At 38.1% G+C, this 19,225-nt stretch overlaps 1 protein-coding gene across 9 annotated transcripts in view; it reads left to right on the top strand.

Moving 5' to 3' along the window:
* The window catches only part of CCSER2 (coiled-coil serine rich protein 2), a 160,173-nt gene that overhangs the window by 73,559 nt on the left and 67,389 nt on the right, over positions 1 to 19,225 (top strand). For 7 of the 9 annotated variants that reach the window (XR_003437841.1, XM_027129689.1, XM_027129690.1 and 4 more), the window contains one exon: positions 3,235 to 3,397. Coding sequence is in view for 8 of the 9 variants with exons in the window: in XM_027129689.1 (XP_026985490.1) it covers positions 3,235 to 3,397 (163 nt within the window). In the remaining variant the exon portion in view is untranslated. Of the gene's footprint in view, positions 1 to 2,411; positions 2,539 to 3,234; positions 3,398 to 19,225 lie in introns of those variants that run through there. The other 2 variants (XM_027129697.1, XM_027129696.1) reach the window with 2 other exon arrangements.

The following is a 19,225-nucleotide window of genomic DNA, read 5'->3' as shown; positions in this document are numbered from 1 at the left end:
TAATTACTTCCTGAATCCTATCCCATCAAATTATGGTGCCTATTAAATTGCACTTACTTCATGCTATTAATATATTTCCTAAGGCCACTTTTTTGCTAAACATTTTATTGAGATATAGTCATATGAGGTCAATAGTATTGTCCTTTACCACTTTCCAATTACTGTATTTTCTTCTGGAAATTTATCTTTTCAGTACTAATGGCATTTAGTAATATCAACTTCATGATTTTTTTTTTTAGCATGAGCTTTTCTCCTTTCAAACCAAATTTCATTTAAAAAACTTTCTTGTTCATATTGTAAAACCTTCTGCATGACACATCCTTTCCAGACTTTCTGATATGTAATTTCTTCCTGCTATCTTCATAGCCAGTTGTTAGTCATAGATAGGAATACTACCTGTGTCAGCCATTATCTTCTTAGGACTTTAAGTTATTAGAAAGAATCTAGGGTACTTTTGGCATCATATTTCGTTCTTTATCAAATCAGAAGAAATGGGTATGATGAGTGTTAGACATAGGCATCTCCATATCCCATACCTTTCAGTTAGCTATGTTAGATTCTCTTTCCCTCATCACAGGGTAGAAGTACTGAAAATTCTGTCTCCTACTCATAGTAAAAAACCTACTAAAATCTGCCTTTTACTTTGGGAGCTAGAAAGCCCCTTTAGAAGGCGTTTATTTATTCTCTATTCCTAAACTCATAATTAGGGTCAAATCTGGTGTGTAGATAGTTTTGATCAGCATATTGGTTAAAATTTTTTTTGGAAAGCCTTTAGGTTTGCCTCATCCTTCCCTATGATATTACACATTCAGAAGGATTTATTTCCTTTCTTAGTCTTGTTTGTCCTGTTCCTTCATTGGCGCTGGAAACTGGCTTTAAATTAACTCCATCTTGTAATTTTATTGGCTTTCCATTTTATTTTCTATGTTATTTCTTTCTCTCTGCCCTTAGTCTTTTCTAAGAAACCACCACTAATGTTATTTCGCATTCTCTTCTTAGTAACATTTTAAAGTGTATCAAAACATGATTGATGGGTACTGCAGGTAGTAGTATAAGCGGGACCCTTCCTTCCTTCAGAGTCTTGGAGGAGACATTTTTCTGAGAGTTTAAGCCCCCCTCTGTCCCAATTCTAACAATAGTGTTTTGTAGTCACGGAAAATATTTGTTTCCGGTGCCTATTTGTCGTTATGGTGATGGTTGAGTTCATGTTTCAATGAAAGTGCTTTATTTGGAGCCTGTGTGTAGTACCAACAATCTTTAGTAAATACAAAAGCAGCACATCATTTTCTGCATTATAATTTCCCACAGCATTTAACCCCATCTCCTGACTTGTTTTCCTGATTAGTGTGCTTCTTATTACTCTGAGTGCACTGTGTGGATGATATACTAATTATATATCAGATTCTTATTGCAGAATTTCTTTTTTGGGGAGTGAGTGGAATTTTACCTGTGTGAATTAAGAGGAAATATGAATTCAGATTTAAAAGTAGATATAGATTATCCCTCAGCTATACAGAATTTCTTAACCTAAAGTAACATTTTAATGCCATTTAAAAATACTTAAGGAAGTTAACTGAGTCTATGAGTATAATGTGAATGTCAACTAAAAGCATTTTTAAGCCTTCTTAGGATTATTTTTCAATTTATTTTTCTTTTGCCGTCTTATATTCTCCTCCTTACTTTTGCGGCATAATGATCACCATGCCTTTATTTACATAACAGTCCTGTTTTCTTTATTGAACTTTAAAAAAATATGTATATCTTAATTTATCCCAATAAGATGATGAGAAATTGTTAGAAATAATTTCAAATGTAAGTCTTCTTTAAAAATTTTTTCTTAAAAAAAATTTGTTTAAACTATAAAACCTATCGTTTTTTTTCCCCAAATTGATTTCTCTAATGGAAATTTTCTAATAAACAAAATTTCAATGTCTTTTAGAACCTTATTTAAATTGTTACTCATATACAAGTAATGTGTTCACAGTGAGTTCAGTGTATATGAGAATTGAACATATACACTTTAATTATATCAACCTTTTTTTGGAGTGGGGAAGTTTGTTTTAATCTGGTATACTGTAATCAAACACTTGCCATGTATCAAATTCAGGTTTAGGTTAAGTTAAAAAAATCATTTAAATAATGAGTTTTTTTTTTTTAATTTTAATTGGGGAGGATTACATTGATTTCTAAAGCTTTCTTATCACAAGGGATTCTGAACATGCAGAATTTGAACTTTCTCATGTAATAATTCTCAGACTAGAGAAACCTTTCCTATTCCTGCCTTGGGTTAGTGTTTAGTTGTATTTTTAGTAACTGTCTTAACTCAGAGGCTATGTAAGCACTGAGTGAAGATGGAGTCACAGGGTAAACTGGGCTTGCTTCCCACAGGGAGGGCTGGGAGTTGAGCAAGAAGGAAGGCCTGTTTGTCAGTGCCTTGTATGCAACTATGTCTGAGTAGGCAGCAAGCGACACAATGTCTCCCTCGTACAAAGTAACTCTCTTAGTGAGTGCTCAGATATGTGAGGAAAAAGTGTTTGGGTAAGTGAAGGAGAAGCTTGGGGTGTTTCAAAGAAATTCTTTTCATGTTTTTGTGGCATTTAGATTTCAGGGAGTGTACTGTTTGTTGCTGCAAAGTACTGGCTTTGTTTTCAGTGGCATTTTTGAACAAGCTCCACTGTTGGCAGATTGGAGCATTTTACTTTCTAAAACTGTGAGCTTAATTTAAAAAATATGATTTGTTTATGATGAAGAGTTAATTTGTGCTTCTTGAAATCAGTAAAAATTAATTGTGGCATTCATTTTTAGGAATGAGTTCTCTACCAGACTTAAAATCTTCTACTTTTTCTTGTCATTTTCATTCTGAAGTCAGAACCAACTACTGATAATGATGAAAACCACTTAAAACTGACTACTGGTGTTTAAAATGTATAATGTTGATTTCAAGGATAATTTGCTTGTTTTAAAACAGTGGGACTGTTGTTACTTAAGTGACTGTGATAATGAAAGTTCTATAATTTACTTCAGTTTGAATAATATAAAGTTTGGTTTTCACTGAAAGAACTAGTCATTTTTCTTCTGGAAATCTTGATTTTGTGGTTAGCTAACATAAATGGCTGGTAGTTTTAGAACATTACTTTTATATTTTCAGCAGCATTTAATTATTGAGCTGTAAGTAGTTAGCTTTTATAGAGTTTGTGTACATGTTTCTAGTGTTTCGCTTTTGAATTTGTCTAGTGGAGTGTGACAATATGAACCGCTTTGACCGATCAGACAGAAATGTTCGGCAGTCTCAAGAAGGATTTTGGAAAAGGCCACCCCAGAGGTGGAGTGGACAGGAGCATTACCACCTTAGCCATCCTGACCACTATCATCACTATGGAAAAAGTGACTTGAGCAGGTGAGTCTAATTTCAATTATATTTTCCATCTTATTAGTTTAGAATCATATTTCCTCGCACCCCTTAAAACTGTTTTTCGTCTTTGTTTTTAGAGGCACCAAAAAACATTTCAAGTTATATGTGATACTAATTGGAATAATCTGTCTAATTCTTTTCTTTTGACTCAAATCTTTTTTCATTAGCTGTTTGAACTTTAAATTTTTGCTGTTTGAACTTTAAGTTTTCGTGTGATTTTCTGGTTCTTATTTGGGAATGATCAGAGATGTTGACTTTGTTGAAGTTTATTATGTTTAAGATATTAATGTGTAAAATTAGTTTCAAGTGATTTGTCTTCTTTTGCTTATATAATAAATTGAAATTTTAAAATTCCTCAAGTACTGTACTAGAATTCTTTTTCTTTTTGAAGTGTACCATAGTCTTTAATTTGGTCAGACCTTATGTATAGTGTGGCTGTATAGTCATTCAAACCTGGGATCAAACCCTGGCCTGGTACAACTTAGTTTTGTGAGCTTAGATAATTTTTTAACCCCTCTCTACTTCAGTTTACCATCTGTAAAACATACTTAATAATACCTTTCTCTCAGTGTTCAAGGATCAGGGATAAAAGTGCCTGGAACAGTGTCTGACTTACTATAGGCACCCGATGGCAGTTATTAATTTTTTCCCTTTTTACTCTGTCATCTCATTCTCCTAGGGATTTGAGGTCCTTTTGGAGCACATTTACAATACAAATAATAAAATTGGGATAAAGACACAATGGAAGGGGGGGAAACTTAAGGCACTGTATAGTTCTTGAAGTAAGAAAAAAAATTAAGATTCCTTGCAGCAAAAGCAAAGAACAAAACTTGATCCATTACAAGATTTATAATATATATAAGATAAAGGGTATGTTTCTCAGTTAATTTGCTTTTATGAGATAGAAACCTGAAAGCAGTTGCTTTGCATGATTTCTTATAAGGAGACTACCTTGTGATGTAGTGGACAGGTCTCAGACAGCTTCCCAAAGTAGAAATAATGATAAATTCCTTAAGTCTGTATTTTCTTTATGTTCTTCAATCCATGCTACAAAAAACTCTTAAGTGACAAAAGGCAGTTGTACAGTGGATCATGAAACAGTGAGGTCCAACTAAAGATCCTTCTGTTGGTAAAATTTGATGCCAGGATAAAATTTAGAAGATCTGGAAGAATGTATGGAGTACATACCCTTCCAGGCATTATTTTGGCTGTTCTGTTTCTGTTATCTGGGCTTTTGATAAGGAATGGACATCAGAGAGTTGGTATTATCAGGCAGGAATCTGATGTAAAGATAGTCTTCATTGCTAATAATGAAGATGATGCTTCCTTCATCTTTGATGGTTGGTTTATAAGAAGGTAAATTTAAGGCCAACTTATGAAAATTTAGAAGCCTACCTAAAATATGAACCTTTGCTTATAAGACAAGATTTATTCAACCATTTGAGAAGTATTTTTTGAGAACCTGTATGTTGAGCTCTGTGCTGAATTCTCAAGCTGGAATGAAGTTGGAGATGGTGTGAGAGGTGAAAGCTGTAGATTGGTAGTGGCTTCTGGGAGCATTGTTTTGAGAAGGTTAAAAAGAATTATGCAGTGTGTGAGGTCAGTTGGAATCATTGCAATTATCAGGTAGGTAGCAGACTCTTGTGCCTTTTCCATCCCATACAAATATGAGTAGTAAATACTTCCTGCTGCCAGGGTGTTTAGTGTATGGGAGAGACAGGTATGTAGATAGTTATAATGCAGTATTAGTACAGTGTAATGATGAGAGGTGCCTCAGAGTGTTGTATACAGGACTCCAGGAGCATACAGATTTTTGTCTAGGATAGTGATGCATAAAGAAAGTTCCTGTTGAACTGATAACCATGACTGTAGCAATTGCAGAGGATCAGTTTCTGTAGAAGGGTGAGTATTCAGATGGAAAAAATAGCATGTGCAAAACCATGTATGAAACAGTGACATTTTCAGAGAACTGCTCTTAGGTTCCCAGCTGAATTGGTAGTTCACTTGGAGGAATGAATAAATGTGATCTCTAACTGTAGATAGCAAAATTATCTATGCATTTTAAGATAAAGGGTGGCAGATTTCAGCTTTGTGAGACTATTAATCAGAATATCCAAAATGGAATGAATTACCTGGAGATAGCAGTCTCTGTCCCTGGGAATGATCAAGAGATCAATGAGATCTCATTGATCAAGAGATCAATGAGACTGATTATTTATCTGTCAGAAAAGTTAAGCAACATTTTTCAAAAACTGTATTCCTGGATTTCAATAGGTGTAGAAAAGGGAGACTGATTAGATGAGTATAGGAAGAACGAGTTAATCGAAGTTAATTTTTTTTTAAATAGTAGACTCTGCAGTGCTTTTAATATATAATTATAGTACTGTGATGTTGCAAAAGGTGGTACAGGAAAATATGTAGCCATTTTCCAAAACATGAGGACAAATCCCTTCTACACAGTGTATTTTGAGGGACTAGTGGTTTGTGGATCATCCACACTTGTGAGTCTCGATGAGGAGAGAGAAATGCACAGAACTCCTGGCGGTTGCTAATCTGACTCAGCGCAGAACTTCCCAACAAGTGAACTGACACATACTGGTTTGTTATGACTGGTTATAGGTTAACCAGTTTATGGATCCCCTCAGGCTTTTGGGTAGCTGTGCGAGGTTTGGGACTTCTAGATTTCTCAGAGCCAGTTATGGGGATGGGTGGTAGAGAGAGAAATCTCATCCAAGATAAGCCTTACTCCAGCAAACCTTAAAACTATTATTTTCTTTCTATACCTTGATTTTAAAAGATTTGGATGTACTAACCCCAGGGCCTTTTAAGATTACATGTGTAAAAATTCCTCTTCTCATTCTATGACTTCTTGAATGTTGCTGGTTCCCTTTCCTGTCTGTCCTTCAGTTCCCATCGTTGTCATAATTAATTACAGGATTATGTCTTAACCTGTAATTCAGGGGACTGGTGGTTCAGAACCACTGATGTACTTTCTCTGTATTTTTGCCAGTACTGTTTCTCTTTTCACCTGGCCTATCCTTTTATTCCTCTTTTCTCCCCAGACCTCCCCTTTTCCCTACACCCTCCATTAACCATATGGAATTCTCTCACATCTTAACAAACCCATATCCTTGACTTCTTCACCTACATTCTCCTGATTGTAACTTTTTCCTAAATGTACTAATTCCTCAGTAGCATTCTTATATGAAAGATTCTTATTTTCCAGGCACTCTAGTACTGTGCTGTTTAGGGGTGAGGTCTTTGTCTTCGCTCCTCATTGTTACTTCTAAATGAAGTGTTCTTAAGCCTCTTTCATTTGACACTTAGGGCATTTGGCTTTATCAACTCCTCCTTAATGGTCCCAATCCCTAGCTCACAAAAATCTTGGCCCTTGGCTCACTTTCCCTCTTCATTGTAAGCTTTGCTACAACTCTGAGTGTAGCCTCCAATGTTCATGTGCATGATTCATTTAACCTTCCGACTACCTAGTTCCTTAGGAGTCTCTTATATATAAGATCTGTCATCTGAGAATAGAGATAGTTTTACCTTTTTCTATTCAATCTGGATGCTTTCCCTTTCTTCCCCCCCTGCATAATTGGCTAGAATCTCCAGTACAAGTTAAGGAGTGATGAGAGCAGACATCTTTGTCTTCTTTCTGATAGTAGGAGCAAAGCATTTGGTCTTTCACTGTTAAGTATGACGTTAACTGTGGGTTTCATAGATACTCTTTATCAGGTTGAGGAAGTTCCCTTCTATTCCTATTTTGTTGAGTGTTTTTTTTTTAAATCACGAACAGGTATTAGATTTTTTCAAATGCTATTGCTGTGTCTATTGAGATAATCATTTTTCCTTTCATTCTGTTCATGTGGTGTATGACTTTGATTTTCAGATGTTGAATCAACCCTGCATTTCTCGAATAAATCCCTCTTGGTCATGGTATCCTTTTAGATGTTGCTAGATTCAAATTGCTAGTATTTTGTTGAAGATTTTTCTGTATACATTCATAACAAATACTGGTCTGTAGTTTTCTTGAGATGTCATTGTCATTTTGATATTATCACATAAATTGAATTGGGAAGTGTTTCATTTCTATTTTTGAGAGAGTTCGTGAAGGAATTTTGTTAATTCTTCATTAAATGTTTTATAGAATTCACCATTGAGGTTATTTGGGTTTTGGCTTTTCTTTGCAGTGAGTTTTTTGTTTGTTTATTTTTGGGGTTTTTTTTGCGGTACGCGGGCCTCTCACTGTTGTGGCGTCTCCCGTTGCGGAGCACAGGCTCCGGACGCGCAGGCTCAGCGGCCATGGCTCACAGGCCCAGCAGCTCCGCGGCATGTGGGATCTTCCTGGACCGGGGCATGAACCCGTGTCCCCTGCATCGGCAGGTGGACTTTCAACCACTGCACCACCGGGGAAGCCCTGCAGTGAGCTTTTTGATTACTAATTTAATCTCATATATTCTGTGCATGTCTGTTTGGTTTCCTTAGTTTGTAGTGTTGCTCAAGTCTTCTGTTTCCTTGCTGACCTTCTTCCTAGTTGTTTTATCCATTGATGAGAAGGAGGTATTAAAGTCTCCAACTTAAGTATATCTTGTAGGGAAGGTTTGATAGCAACAAATTCACGCAGTTTGTGTTTATCTGGGAATGTTTTAGTTTCTCTTTAATTTTAAAGGATAGTTTTGCTGGATATAGGATTCTTGGTTGATAGGCTTTCTTTTAACGTTTTTTTTTTTCTGTCCTTTTTATTTTATTTTTTAAAAATTTTAACAGCTTTATTGATACACAATTCACATCTAATACAGTTCACCCATTCAAAGTGTACAGTTCAATGGCTTTTTATATTCAATATCTACTGAATTGTGCAATAATCACCACAATCAATTTTACATTTTCATCACCCCTGAAAGGAAACCCTACATTCCTTAGTCACCCCCCTACCCTATTCGCCCATACCTTCCAGCCTTAGGCAACCACTAATCTGCTTTCTGTCTCTATAGATTTGCCTATTAGGATATTTCATATAAATTGAATGATACAATATGTTGTCCTTTGTGTCTGGCTTCTTGCACTTAACATGATTTTTCAAGGTCCATCCATGTTGTAGCATGTATCATTGCTTCACTTCTGTTTATCAACAAATACTAATCCATTGTATGGATATGCCACATTTTATTTATTCATTCACCAGCTGATGGTCATTTCATTCTTTTTTAGTTTTGGTCTATTATGAATAATGCTGCTATGAACATTCGTGTACAAGTTTTTGTGTGGATGTATGTTTTCATTTCTCTTGGGTATGCCACCTAAGAGTAGAATTGCTGGGTCATATGGAAACTCTTTGTTTAAACTTTTGAGAAACTTCTAGACTGTTTCCTAAAGAGACAGAACCATTTTACATTCACATTTACAGTTTATTAGGGTCCCAATCTCTCCACATCCTCGACAACACTTGTTATTTGACTTATTGATTCTAGGCATCCTAGAGGATGTGAAGTGGAATCTTGTGATTTTGATGCACACTTCCATGATGGTTAATGATGTTGAACATTTTTTATATGCTTATCGCTCATTTATATATCTTCTTTGGAGAAATATCTATTCATATCCTTTGCTCATTTTATTTATTATTTTATTTTATTATTATTATTTTTTTACATCTTTATTGGACTATAATTGCTTTGCTAGTTTAGTGTTAGTTTCTGCTTTATAACAAAGTGAATCAGTTATACATATACATATGTTCCCATATCTCTTCCCTCTTGCGCCTCCCTCCCTCCCACCCTCCCTATCCCAACCCCTCCAGGCGGTCACAAAGCACCAAGCTGATATCCCTGTGCTATGCGGCTGCTTCCCACTAGCTATCTACCTTACGTTTGTTAGTGTATATATGTCCATGCCTCTCTCTCTCTCTCTCTCGCTCTGTCACAGCTCACCCTTCCCCCTCCCCATATCCTCAAGTCCGTTCTCCAGTAGGTCTGTGTCTTACCCCTAGGTTCTTCATGACATTTTCTTTTCTTAAATTCCATATATACGTGTTAGCATACGGTATTGTCTTTCTCATTCTGACTTACTTCACTCTGTATGACAAACTCTAGGTCTCTCTACCTCATTACAAATAGCTAAATTTCATTTCTTTTTATGACTGAGTAATATTCCATTGTATATATGTGCCACATCTTCTTTATCCATTCATCTGATGATGGGCAATTAGGTTGTTTCCACATCCGGGCTATTGTAAATAGAGCTGCAATGAACATTTTGGTACATGACTCTTTTTGAATTTTGGCTTTCTCAGGGTATATGCCCAGTAGTGGGATTGCTGGGTCATATGGTAGTTCTATTTGTAGTTTTTTAAGGAACCTCCATACTGTTCTCCATAGTGGCTGAACCAATTCTCGTTCCCACCAGCAGTGCAAGAGTGTTCCCTTTTCTCCACACCCTCTCCAGCATTTATTGTTTGTAGATTTTTTGATGATGGCCATTCTGACTGGTGTGAGATGATATCTCATTGTAGTTTTGATTTGCATTTCTTTAATGATTAATGATGTTGAGCATTCTTTCATGTGTTTGTTGGCAGTCTGTATATCTTCTTTGGAGAATTGTCTATTTAGGTCTTCTGCCCATTTTTGGATTGGGTTGTTTGTTTTTTTGTTATTAAGCTGCATGAGTTGCTTGTAAATTTTGGAGATTAATCCTTTGTCAGTTGCTTCATTTGCAAATATTTTCTCCCATTCTGAGGGTTGTCTTTTGGTCTTGTTTATGGTTTCCTTTGCTGTGCAAAAGCTTTTAAGTTTCATTAGGTCCCATTTGTTTATTTTTGTTTTTATTTCCATTTCTCTAGAGGTGGGTCAAAAAGTATCTTGCTGTGATTTATGTCATAGAGTGTTCTGCCTATGTTTTCCTCTAAGAGTTTGATAGTTTCTGACCTTCCATTTAGGTCTTTAATCCATATTGAGCTTATTTCTGTGTACGGTGTTAGGGAGTGATCTAATCTCATACTTTTACATGTACCTGTCCAGTTTTCCCAGCACCACTTATTGAAGAGGCTGTCCTTTCTCCACTGTACATTCCTGCCTCCTTTATCAAAGATAAGGTGACCATATGTGTGTGGGTTTATCTCTGGGCTTTCTATCCTGTTCCATTGATCTATCTTTCTGTTTTTGTGCCAGTACCATACTGTCTTGATTACTGTAGCTTTGTAGTATAGTCTGAAGTCAGGGAGCCTCATTCCTCCAGCTTCATTTTTCGTTCTCAAGATTGCTTTGGCTATTCGGGGTCTTTTGTGTTTCCATACAAATTGTGAAATTTTTTGTTCTAGTTCTGTGAAAAATGCCAGTGGTAGTTTGATAGGGATTGCATTGAATCTGTAGATTGCTTTGGGTAGTAGAGTCATTTTCACAATGTTGATTCTTCCAATCCAAGAACATGGTATATCTCTCCATCTATTTGTATCATCTTTAATTTCTTTCATCAGTGTCTTATAATTTTCTGCATACAGGTGTTTTGTCTCCTTAGGTAGGTTTATTCCTAGATATTTTATTCTTTTTGTTGCAATGGTAAATGGAAGTGTTTTCTTGATTTCACTTTCAGATTTTTCATCATTAGTGTATAGGAATGCAAGAGATTTCTGTGCATTAATTTTGTATCCTGCTACTTTACCAAATTCATTGATTAGTTCTAGTAGTTTTCTGGTAGCATCTTTAGGATTCTCTATGTATAGTATCATGTCATCTGCAAAGAGTGACAGCTTTACTTCTTCTTTTCCGATTTGGATTCCTTTTATTTCCTTTTCTTCTCTGATTGCTGTGGATAAAACTTCCAAAACTATGTTGAATAAGAGTGGTGAGAGTGGGCAACCTTGTCTTGTTCCTGATCTTAGTGGAAATGCTTTCAGTTTTTCACCATTGAGGACGATATTGGCTGTGGGTTTGTCATATATGGCCTTTATTATGTTGAGGAAAGTTCCCTCTATGCCTACTTTATGCAGGGTTTTTATCATAAATGGGTGTTGAATTTTGTTGAAAGCTTTCTCTGCATCTATTGAGATGATCGTATGGTTTTTCTCCTTCAGTTTGTTTATATGGTGTATCACGTTGATTGATTTGCGTATATTGAAGAATCCTTGCATTCCTGGGATAAACCCCACTTGATCATGGTGTATCATCCTTTTAATGTGCTGTTGGATTCTGTTTGTTAGTATTTTGTTGAGGATTTTTGCATCTATGTTCATCAGTGATATTGGCCTGTAGTTTTCTTTCTTTGTGACATCTCTGTCTGCTTTTGGTATCAGGGTGATGTTGCCCTCGTAGAATGAGTTTGGGAGTGTTCCTCCCTCTGCTATATTTTGGAAGAATTTGAGAAGGACAGGTGTTAGCTCTTCTCTAAATGTTTGATAGAATTCGCCTGTGAAGCCATCTGGTCCTGAGCTTTTGTTTGTTGAAGGATTTTAAATCACAGTTTCAGTTTCAGTGCTTCTGATTGGTCTGTTCATATTTTCTGTTTCTTCCTGATTCAGTCTCGGCAGGTTGTGCTTTTCTGAGAATTTGTCCATTTCTTCCAGGTTGTCCATTTTATTGGCAGAGTTGCTTGTAGTATTCTCTCATGATCCTTTGTTTTTCTGCAGTGTCAGTTGTTACTTCTCCTTTTTCATTTCTAATTCTATTGATTTGAGTCTTCTCCCTTTTTTTCTTGATGAGTCCGGCTAATGGTTTATCAATTTGGTTTATCTTCTAAAAGAACCAGCTTTTAGTTTTATTGATCTTTGCTATTGTTTCCTTCATTTCTTTTACATTTATTTCTGATATGATCTTTATGATTTCTTTCCTTCTCCTAATTTTGGGGTTTTTTGTTCTTCTTTCTCTAATTGCTTTAGGTGCAAGGTTAGGTTGTTTATTCAAGATGTTTCGTGTTTCTTAAGGTAGGATTGTATTGCTATAAACTTCCCTCTTAGATCTGCTTTTGCTGCATCCCATAGGTTTTGGGTCGTCGTGTCTCCATTGTCATTTGTTTCTAGGTATTTTTTGATTTCCTCTTTGATTTCCTCAGTGATCAGTTCGTTATTAAGTAGTGTATTGTTTAGCCTCCATGTGCTTTTATTTTTTACAGATCTTTTCCTGTAATTGATATCTAGTCTCATAGCCTTGTGGTCCGAAAAGATACTTGATACAATTTCAATTTTCTTAAATTTACCAAGCCTTGATTTGTGACCCAAGATATGGTCTATCCTGGAGAATGTTCCATGAGCACTTGAGAAAAATGTGTATTCTGTTGTTTTTGGATTGAATGTCCTATAAATATCAATTAAGTCCATCTTGTTTAATGTATCATTTAAAGCTTGTGTTTCCTTATTTCTTGTCTTTTTTTTTTTTTTTTGCGGTACGCGGGCCTCTCACTGTTGTGGCCTCTCCCGTTGTGGAGCACAGGCTCTTGACACGCAGGCTCAGTGGCCATGGCTCACAGGCCCAGCTGCTCCATGACATGTGGGAACTTCCTGGACCGGGGCACTAACCCGTGTCCCCTGCATCGGCAGGCGGACTCTCAACCACTGCGCCACCAGGGAAGCCCTCCTTATTTATTTTCGTTTTGGATGGTCTGTCTGTTGGTGAAAGTGGCGTGTTAAAGTCCCCTACTATGAATGTTTTACGGTCGATTTCCCCTTTTATGGCTGTTAGTATTTGACTTATGTATTGAGGTGCTCCTATGTTGGGTGTGTAAATATTTACAATTGTTATGTCTTCTTCTTGGATTGATCCCTTGATCATTATGTAGTGTCCTTCTTTGTCTCTTCTAATAGTCTTTATTTTAAAGTGTATTTTGTCTGATATGAGAATTGCTACTCCAGAGTTCTTTTGGTTTCCATTTGCATGGAATATCTTTTTCCATCCCCTTACTTTCAGTCTGTATGTGTCTCTAGGTCTGAAGTGGGTCTCTTGGAGACAGCAAATATATGGGTCTTGTTTCTGTATCCATTCAGCCAGTCTGTGTCTTTTGGTTGGAGCATTTAATCCATTTACATTTAAGGTAATTATCGATATGTATGTTCCTATTCCCATTTTCTTAATTGTTTTGGGTTCATTATTATAGGTCTTTTCCTTCTCTTGCCTAGAGAAGTTCCTTTAGCATTTGTTGTAAAGCCGGTTTGGTGGTGCTGAACTCTCTCAGCTTTTGCTTGTCTGTAAAGGTTTTAATTTCTCCATCAAGTCTCAATGAAATCCTCGCTGGGTTGAGTAATCTTTGTTGAAGGTTTTTCTCCTTCATCATTTTAAATATGTCCTGCCACTTCCTTCTGGCTTGCAGAGTTTCTGCTGAAAAATCAGCTGTTAACCTTGTGGGGATTCCCTTGTGTGTTATTTGTTGTTTTTCCCTTGCTGCTTTTAATATGTTTTCTTTGTATTTAATTTTTGACAGTTTGATTAATATGTGTCTTGGCGTATTTCTCCTTGGATTTATCCTGTATGGGACTCTCTGTGCTTCCTAGACTTGACTAAGTATTTCCTTTCCCATATTAGGGAAGTTTTCAACTATAATCTCTTCAAATATTTTCTCAGTCCCTTTTTTTTTCTCTTCTTCTTCTGGAACTCCTATAATTCAAATGTTGATGCGTTTAATGTTGTCCCGGAGGTCTCTGAGACTGTCCTCAGTTCTTTTCATTCTTTTTTCTTTATTCTGCTCTGCAGTAGTTATTTCCACTATTTTATCTTCCAGGTCACTTATCCATTCTTTTGCCTCAGTTATTCTGCTATTGATGCCATCTAGAGTATTTCTAATTTCACTTATTGTGTTGTTCATCGTTGCTTGTTTCATCTTTAGTTCTTCTAGGTCCTTGTTAAATGTTTCTTGCATTTTGTCTATTCTATTTCCAAGATTTTGGATCATCTTTACTATCATTATTCTGAATTGTTTTTCAGGTAGACTGCCTATTTCCTCTTCATTTGTTAGGTCTGGTGGGTTTTTATGTTGCTCCTTCATCTGCTGTGTGTTTTTCTGTCTTCTCATTTTGCTTATCTTACTGTGTTTGGGGTCTCCTTTTTGCAGGCTGCAGGTTCGTAGCTTCCATTGTTTTTGGTGTCTGTCCCCAGTGGCTAAAGTTGGTTCAGTGGGTTGTGTAGGCTTCCTGGTAGAGGGGACTTGTGCCTGTGTTCTGGTGGATGAGGCTGGATCTTGTCTTTCTGGTGGGCAGGTCCACGTCTGGTGGTGTGCTTTGGGGTGTCTGTGGACTTATTATGATTTAGGCAGCCTCTCTGCTAATGGGTGGGGTTGTGTTCCTGTCTTGCTAGTTGTTTGGCATAGGGTGTCCAGCACTGTAGCTTGCTGGTCGTTGAGTGAAGCTGGGTGCTGGTGTTGAAATGGAGATCTCTGGGAGATTTTCGCTATTTGATATTATGTGGAGCTGGGAGGTCTCTTGTGGACCAGTGTCCTGAAGTTGGCTCTCCCACCTCAGAGGCACAGCACTGACTCCTGGCTGCAGCACCAAGGGCCTTTCATCCACATGGCTCAGAATAAAAGGGAGAAAAAGTAGAAAGAAAGAAAGAAAGAGAGAGAGAGAGAGAGAGAGAGAGGGAGGGAGGGAGAGAGAGACGGAGGGAGGGAGGGAGGAAGAAAAGAAAGAGGATAAAAGTAAGATAAAATAAAATAAAGTTATTAAAATAAAAAATAATTATTAAGAAAAAATTAAAACAAAAAACGGACGGATAGAACCCTAGGACAAGTGGTGAAAGCAAATCTTTACAGACAAAATCTCACACAGAAGCATACACATACACACTCAGAAAAAGCGGAAAAGGGGAAAAAATAATTAATCTTGCTCTCAAAGTCCACCTCCTCAGTTTGGGATGATTCGTTGTCTATTCATGTCTTCCACAGATGCAGGGTACATCAAGTTGATTGTGGAGCTTTAATCCGCTGCTTCTGAGGCTGCTGGGAGAGATTTCCCTTTCTCTTCTTTGTTTGCACAGCTCCCGGGGCTCAGCTTTGGATTTGGTCCTGCCTCTGCGTGTAGGTCATCTGAGGGCGTCTGTTCTTCGCTCAGACAGGACAGGGTTAAAGGAGCAGCTGCTTCTGGGACTCTGGCTCACTCAGGCCGTGGGGAGGGTGGGGCACGGAGTATGGGGCTAGCCTGCGGCGGCAGAGGCCGACGGGACGTTTCACCAGCCTGAGGCGTGCCGTACGTTCTCCCGGGGAAGTTGTCCCTGGATCCCGGGACCCTGGCAGTGGCGGGGTGCACAGACTCCCGGAAGGGGCAGTGTGGATAGTGACCTGTGCTCGCACACAGGATTCTTGGTGGTGGCAGCAGCAGCCTTAGCGTCTCATGCCCGTCTCTGGGGTCCGCGCTGTTAGCCGCGGCTCGTGCGTGTCTCTGGAGCTCCTTTAAGCAGCGCTCTTAATTCCCTGTCCTCGTGCACCAGGGAACAAAGAAGGAAGAAAAAGTCTCTTGCCTCTTCGGCAGGTCCAGACTTTTCCCGGGACTCCCGCCTGGCTAGACGTGGTGCACTAACCCCCTGCAGGCTGTGTTCACGCCGCCAACCCCAGTCCTCTCCCTGCGCTCCGACCGAAGCCCGAGCCTCAGCTCCCAGCCCCGCCCGCCCGGGCTGGTGAGTGCGGGTCGGCACCGATCCTCTGTGCCGGAATCTCTCCGCTTTGCCCTCCGCACGCTTGTTTTTGTGCTTTCCTCCGCAGCTCCGGCTCCGAAGCTTCCCCCCTCCGCCACGCGCAGTCTCTGCCCGCGAAGGGGCTTCCTAGTGTGTGGAAACTTTTTCTCCTTCACAGCTCCCTCCCACTGGTGCAGTTCCCGTCCCTATTCTTTTGTCTCTGTTTATTCTTTTTTCTTTTGCCCTACCTAGTTACGTGGGGAGTTTCTTGCCTTTTGGGAGGTCTGTGGTCTTCTGCCAGCGTTCAGTAGGTGTTCTGTAGGAATTGTTCCACGTGTAGATGTATTTCTGGTGTATCTGTGGGGGGAAGGTGATCTCCCGCGTCTTACTCTTCCGCCATCTTCCCGATTCCCTCCTCTTTTAACGTTTTTGATCCCTATGCTTTCTGATGAAAAATCAGCTTGTAATCTTATTGAGCATGTCTTCTACATAATAAATCATTTTTTCTTTTTTTTTTTTTTTTAAGGAATTTTGCCTTTTTTTAAAAAAATATTTATTTATTTATTTATGTCTGTGTTGGCTCTTCGTTTCTGTGCGAGGGCTTTTTCTAGTTGCAGCAAGTAGGGGCCACTCCTCATCACGGTGCGCGGGCCTCTCACTATCGCGGCCTCTCTTGTTGCGGAGCACAGGCTCCAGATGCGCAGGCTCAGCAATTGTGGCTCACGGGGCCAGTTACTCCGGGGTATGTGGGATCCCCCCAGACCAGGGCTTGAACCCGTGTCCCCTGCATTGGCAGGCAGATTCTCAACCACTGCGCCACCAGGGAATCCCATAAATCACTTTTTTCTTGCTGTGTCGGGATTCACTTTTTCTTTGGCTTTTGACAGTTTAACTATGATGTGTCTCTCTTTTGGTTATGATATGTCATATTTTGGAGTTTGTTGAGCTAATGATTAGAAAGCGATTTCCTTAAATGCCTTACACTAGTAAGTTTCGCAGCCTTTTGCCAAGGGGCTCTGTGTGTGTTCAGGGGTGCCTTCAGCAACCTGATAAGCAGATTGCAGCACTTTCTTAGCCTTCATTTCCTGCTTGCTCAGAGGCTCAAGGTTAGCAAAAGGTGAAGGATTAAGACCTTCTCAGGTATTTCCTTGGCTTTCATATGTGTATGGCCTTCTCTATGCCCAGGAATATGTTGGAGCTTTCCAAAAACTCCTGTGTACATCTCATTCCTCAGGTTTTCCTTTTAAGTTTTTTGGTCACCTTCTTGTTTGTTCCAAGTGGTATTGCCATCTTAGGCAACTGAAGTTTTAAACAATTGCCACTGATTTTTTTTTGTTTGTTTTTTTAAAACAAATGTACTAGAGATAAGGCTGTTCCCCCTGAGGGAGCTCTGAATGAGGCCAAATAAAACAACTGCTGAGAATGGGCCTTTTCTAGGGAGGTGCCATTTAGGTCAAATAGTAACAATTCTCTAGAAATGGTGCTTTTTGGAGAGTTCCAATCCCAGTTTACCTCCCATCCCAGCCCCTAGAGATTGCTGAATTTCACAGCTATTGTACTTGTAAAGCTTTTGTTTTTCAAGCCAACACAGAGCTAGGAAGATAGGCAGGGAAATAGAATAAATTAAAATGTCACAGAGTTTGTTCTTCTCATGAGATTCAGGTGGTTTTTTTCAGTAAGTGCTCTTCAGTTGTTGCAAGCGATTCCAGAGCTCTGAAAAAGTTTTGACAAATTTGCCAGTATTCTCAGAGCTTTTATGGAGGAGTGGATTTTTGAGATCTTTTATTCTGCCATTCTGTAAGTACTTCCTTCTTTTCCTTTTGTCATGGATTTTTTTTAAATTGCCTTATTTTTTAGAGCAGTTTTAGGTTTACAGAAATTTTGAGCAGAAAGTACAGGGAGTTCTCATATATTCCTTCACCACTTATGCACAGTTTCTCTATTACTAACATCTTGCATTAGTGTGGAATATTTGTTACAGTTAACGAGTCAATGTTGATACATTATTATTAACTAAAATTCATAGTTTATATTAGGTTTCATTTTAAATGCCTTGAACCAATAAGTTGTGTGTACATTCTATGGACTTTGACAAATGCATAATGATGTATATCTACCATTACTGTATCATACAGAATAATTCTACTGCCCTTGAAACCCCACATCCTCCATCTATTCATCCCTTTCTTCTCCTCCCTATCCCTACCCCCTGGCAACACTCCTGACAAACACTGATCTTTTTACTGTCTCCATAGCTTTGCCTTTTAAACAGAATGCCATATAGTTGGAAACAGAATGTAGCCTTTTCAGATTGGCTGTTTTTAGCAATACGTGTTTAAGGTTCCTCTGTGTCTTTCCGTGGCTTTATATCACTAAAGAACAGTGATTTCTTTTTACTAAATAAAAGTCCATTGTATGGATGAACTACAGTTTGTTTATCCATTCACCTACTGAAGGACTTCTTGATTACTTCCAGATATAGCAATTATGAATAAAACTTCTCTAAACATTTATGTGGGTAAGTTTTCAACTCATTTTGGTAAATACCAAGAAGCACGATTGCAGGGTCATATAGTAAGGGTATGTTTAGTTTGGTAAGAAACTGCCGTGGCTGTACATTTTGCATTTCCTCCAGCAATGAGTGAGAGCTCCTGTTGATACACATCCTTGTCAGTATTTGGTGTTGTGTTGTGGATTTTAACTGTTCTAATAGGTGTGTAGTGACATCTCATTGTTGTTTTAATTTGCAATTCTCTAATCATGTGATGTTGAGCATTTTTTCTTATACTTATTTGCCATCTGTGTATCTTCTTAGTGACATGTCTGTTTAGATCTTTTGCTTATTTTTAAATTGGGTTATCTGTTTTCTTATTGAATTTTAAGAGTTCTTTATATATTTTAGATACCAGTCCTTTATCAGATACATATTTTACAAATATTTTCTCCAGCCTGTGGTTTGCCTTTTCATTCTCCTAATGATGTTTTTCACAGAGCAGACGTTTTTAATTTTATGCAGTACAACTAGTCAATCTTTACTTTCATGTATTGTACTTTTTGTGTCATATCTAAAAACTTATTGCCAAGGTCACCTGGATTTTATTTGTTGTTATTTTGTAGTTTTACGTTTTACATTTAGGTCTTTGATCCATGTTTAGTTAATTTTTGTGGAAGGTGTGAATGTCTAATTGTTTTAGTACTATTTATGGAAAAGTCTGTCCTCTCTCCTTTG

This window comes from Aethalodelphis obliquidens, unplaced genomic scaffold (genome assembly GCF_003676395.1).
Source record: "Aethalodelphis obliquidens isolate GAN/ISIS:26980383/991018 unplaced genomic scaffold, ASM367639v1 scaffold37, whole genome shotgun sequence".
NCBI lineage: Eukaryota > Metazoa > Chordata > Mammalia > Artiodactyla > Delphinidae > Aethalodelphis > Aethalodelphis obliquidens.
Note: the sequence above shows the minus strand (reverse complement) of the source record. Positions and strands in the feature narration are given on the sequence as shown.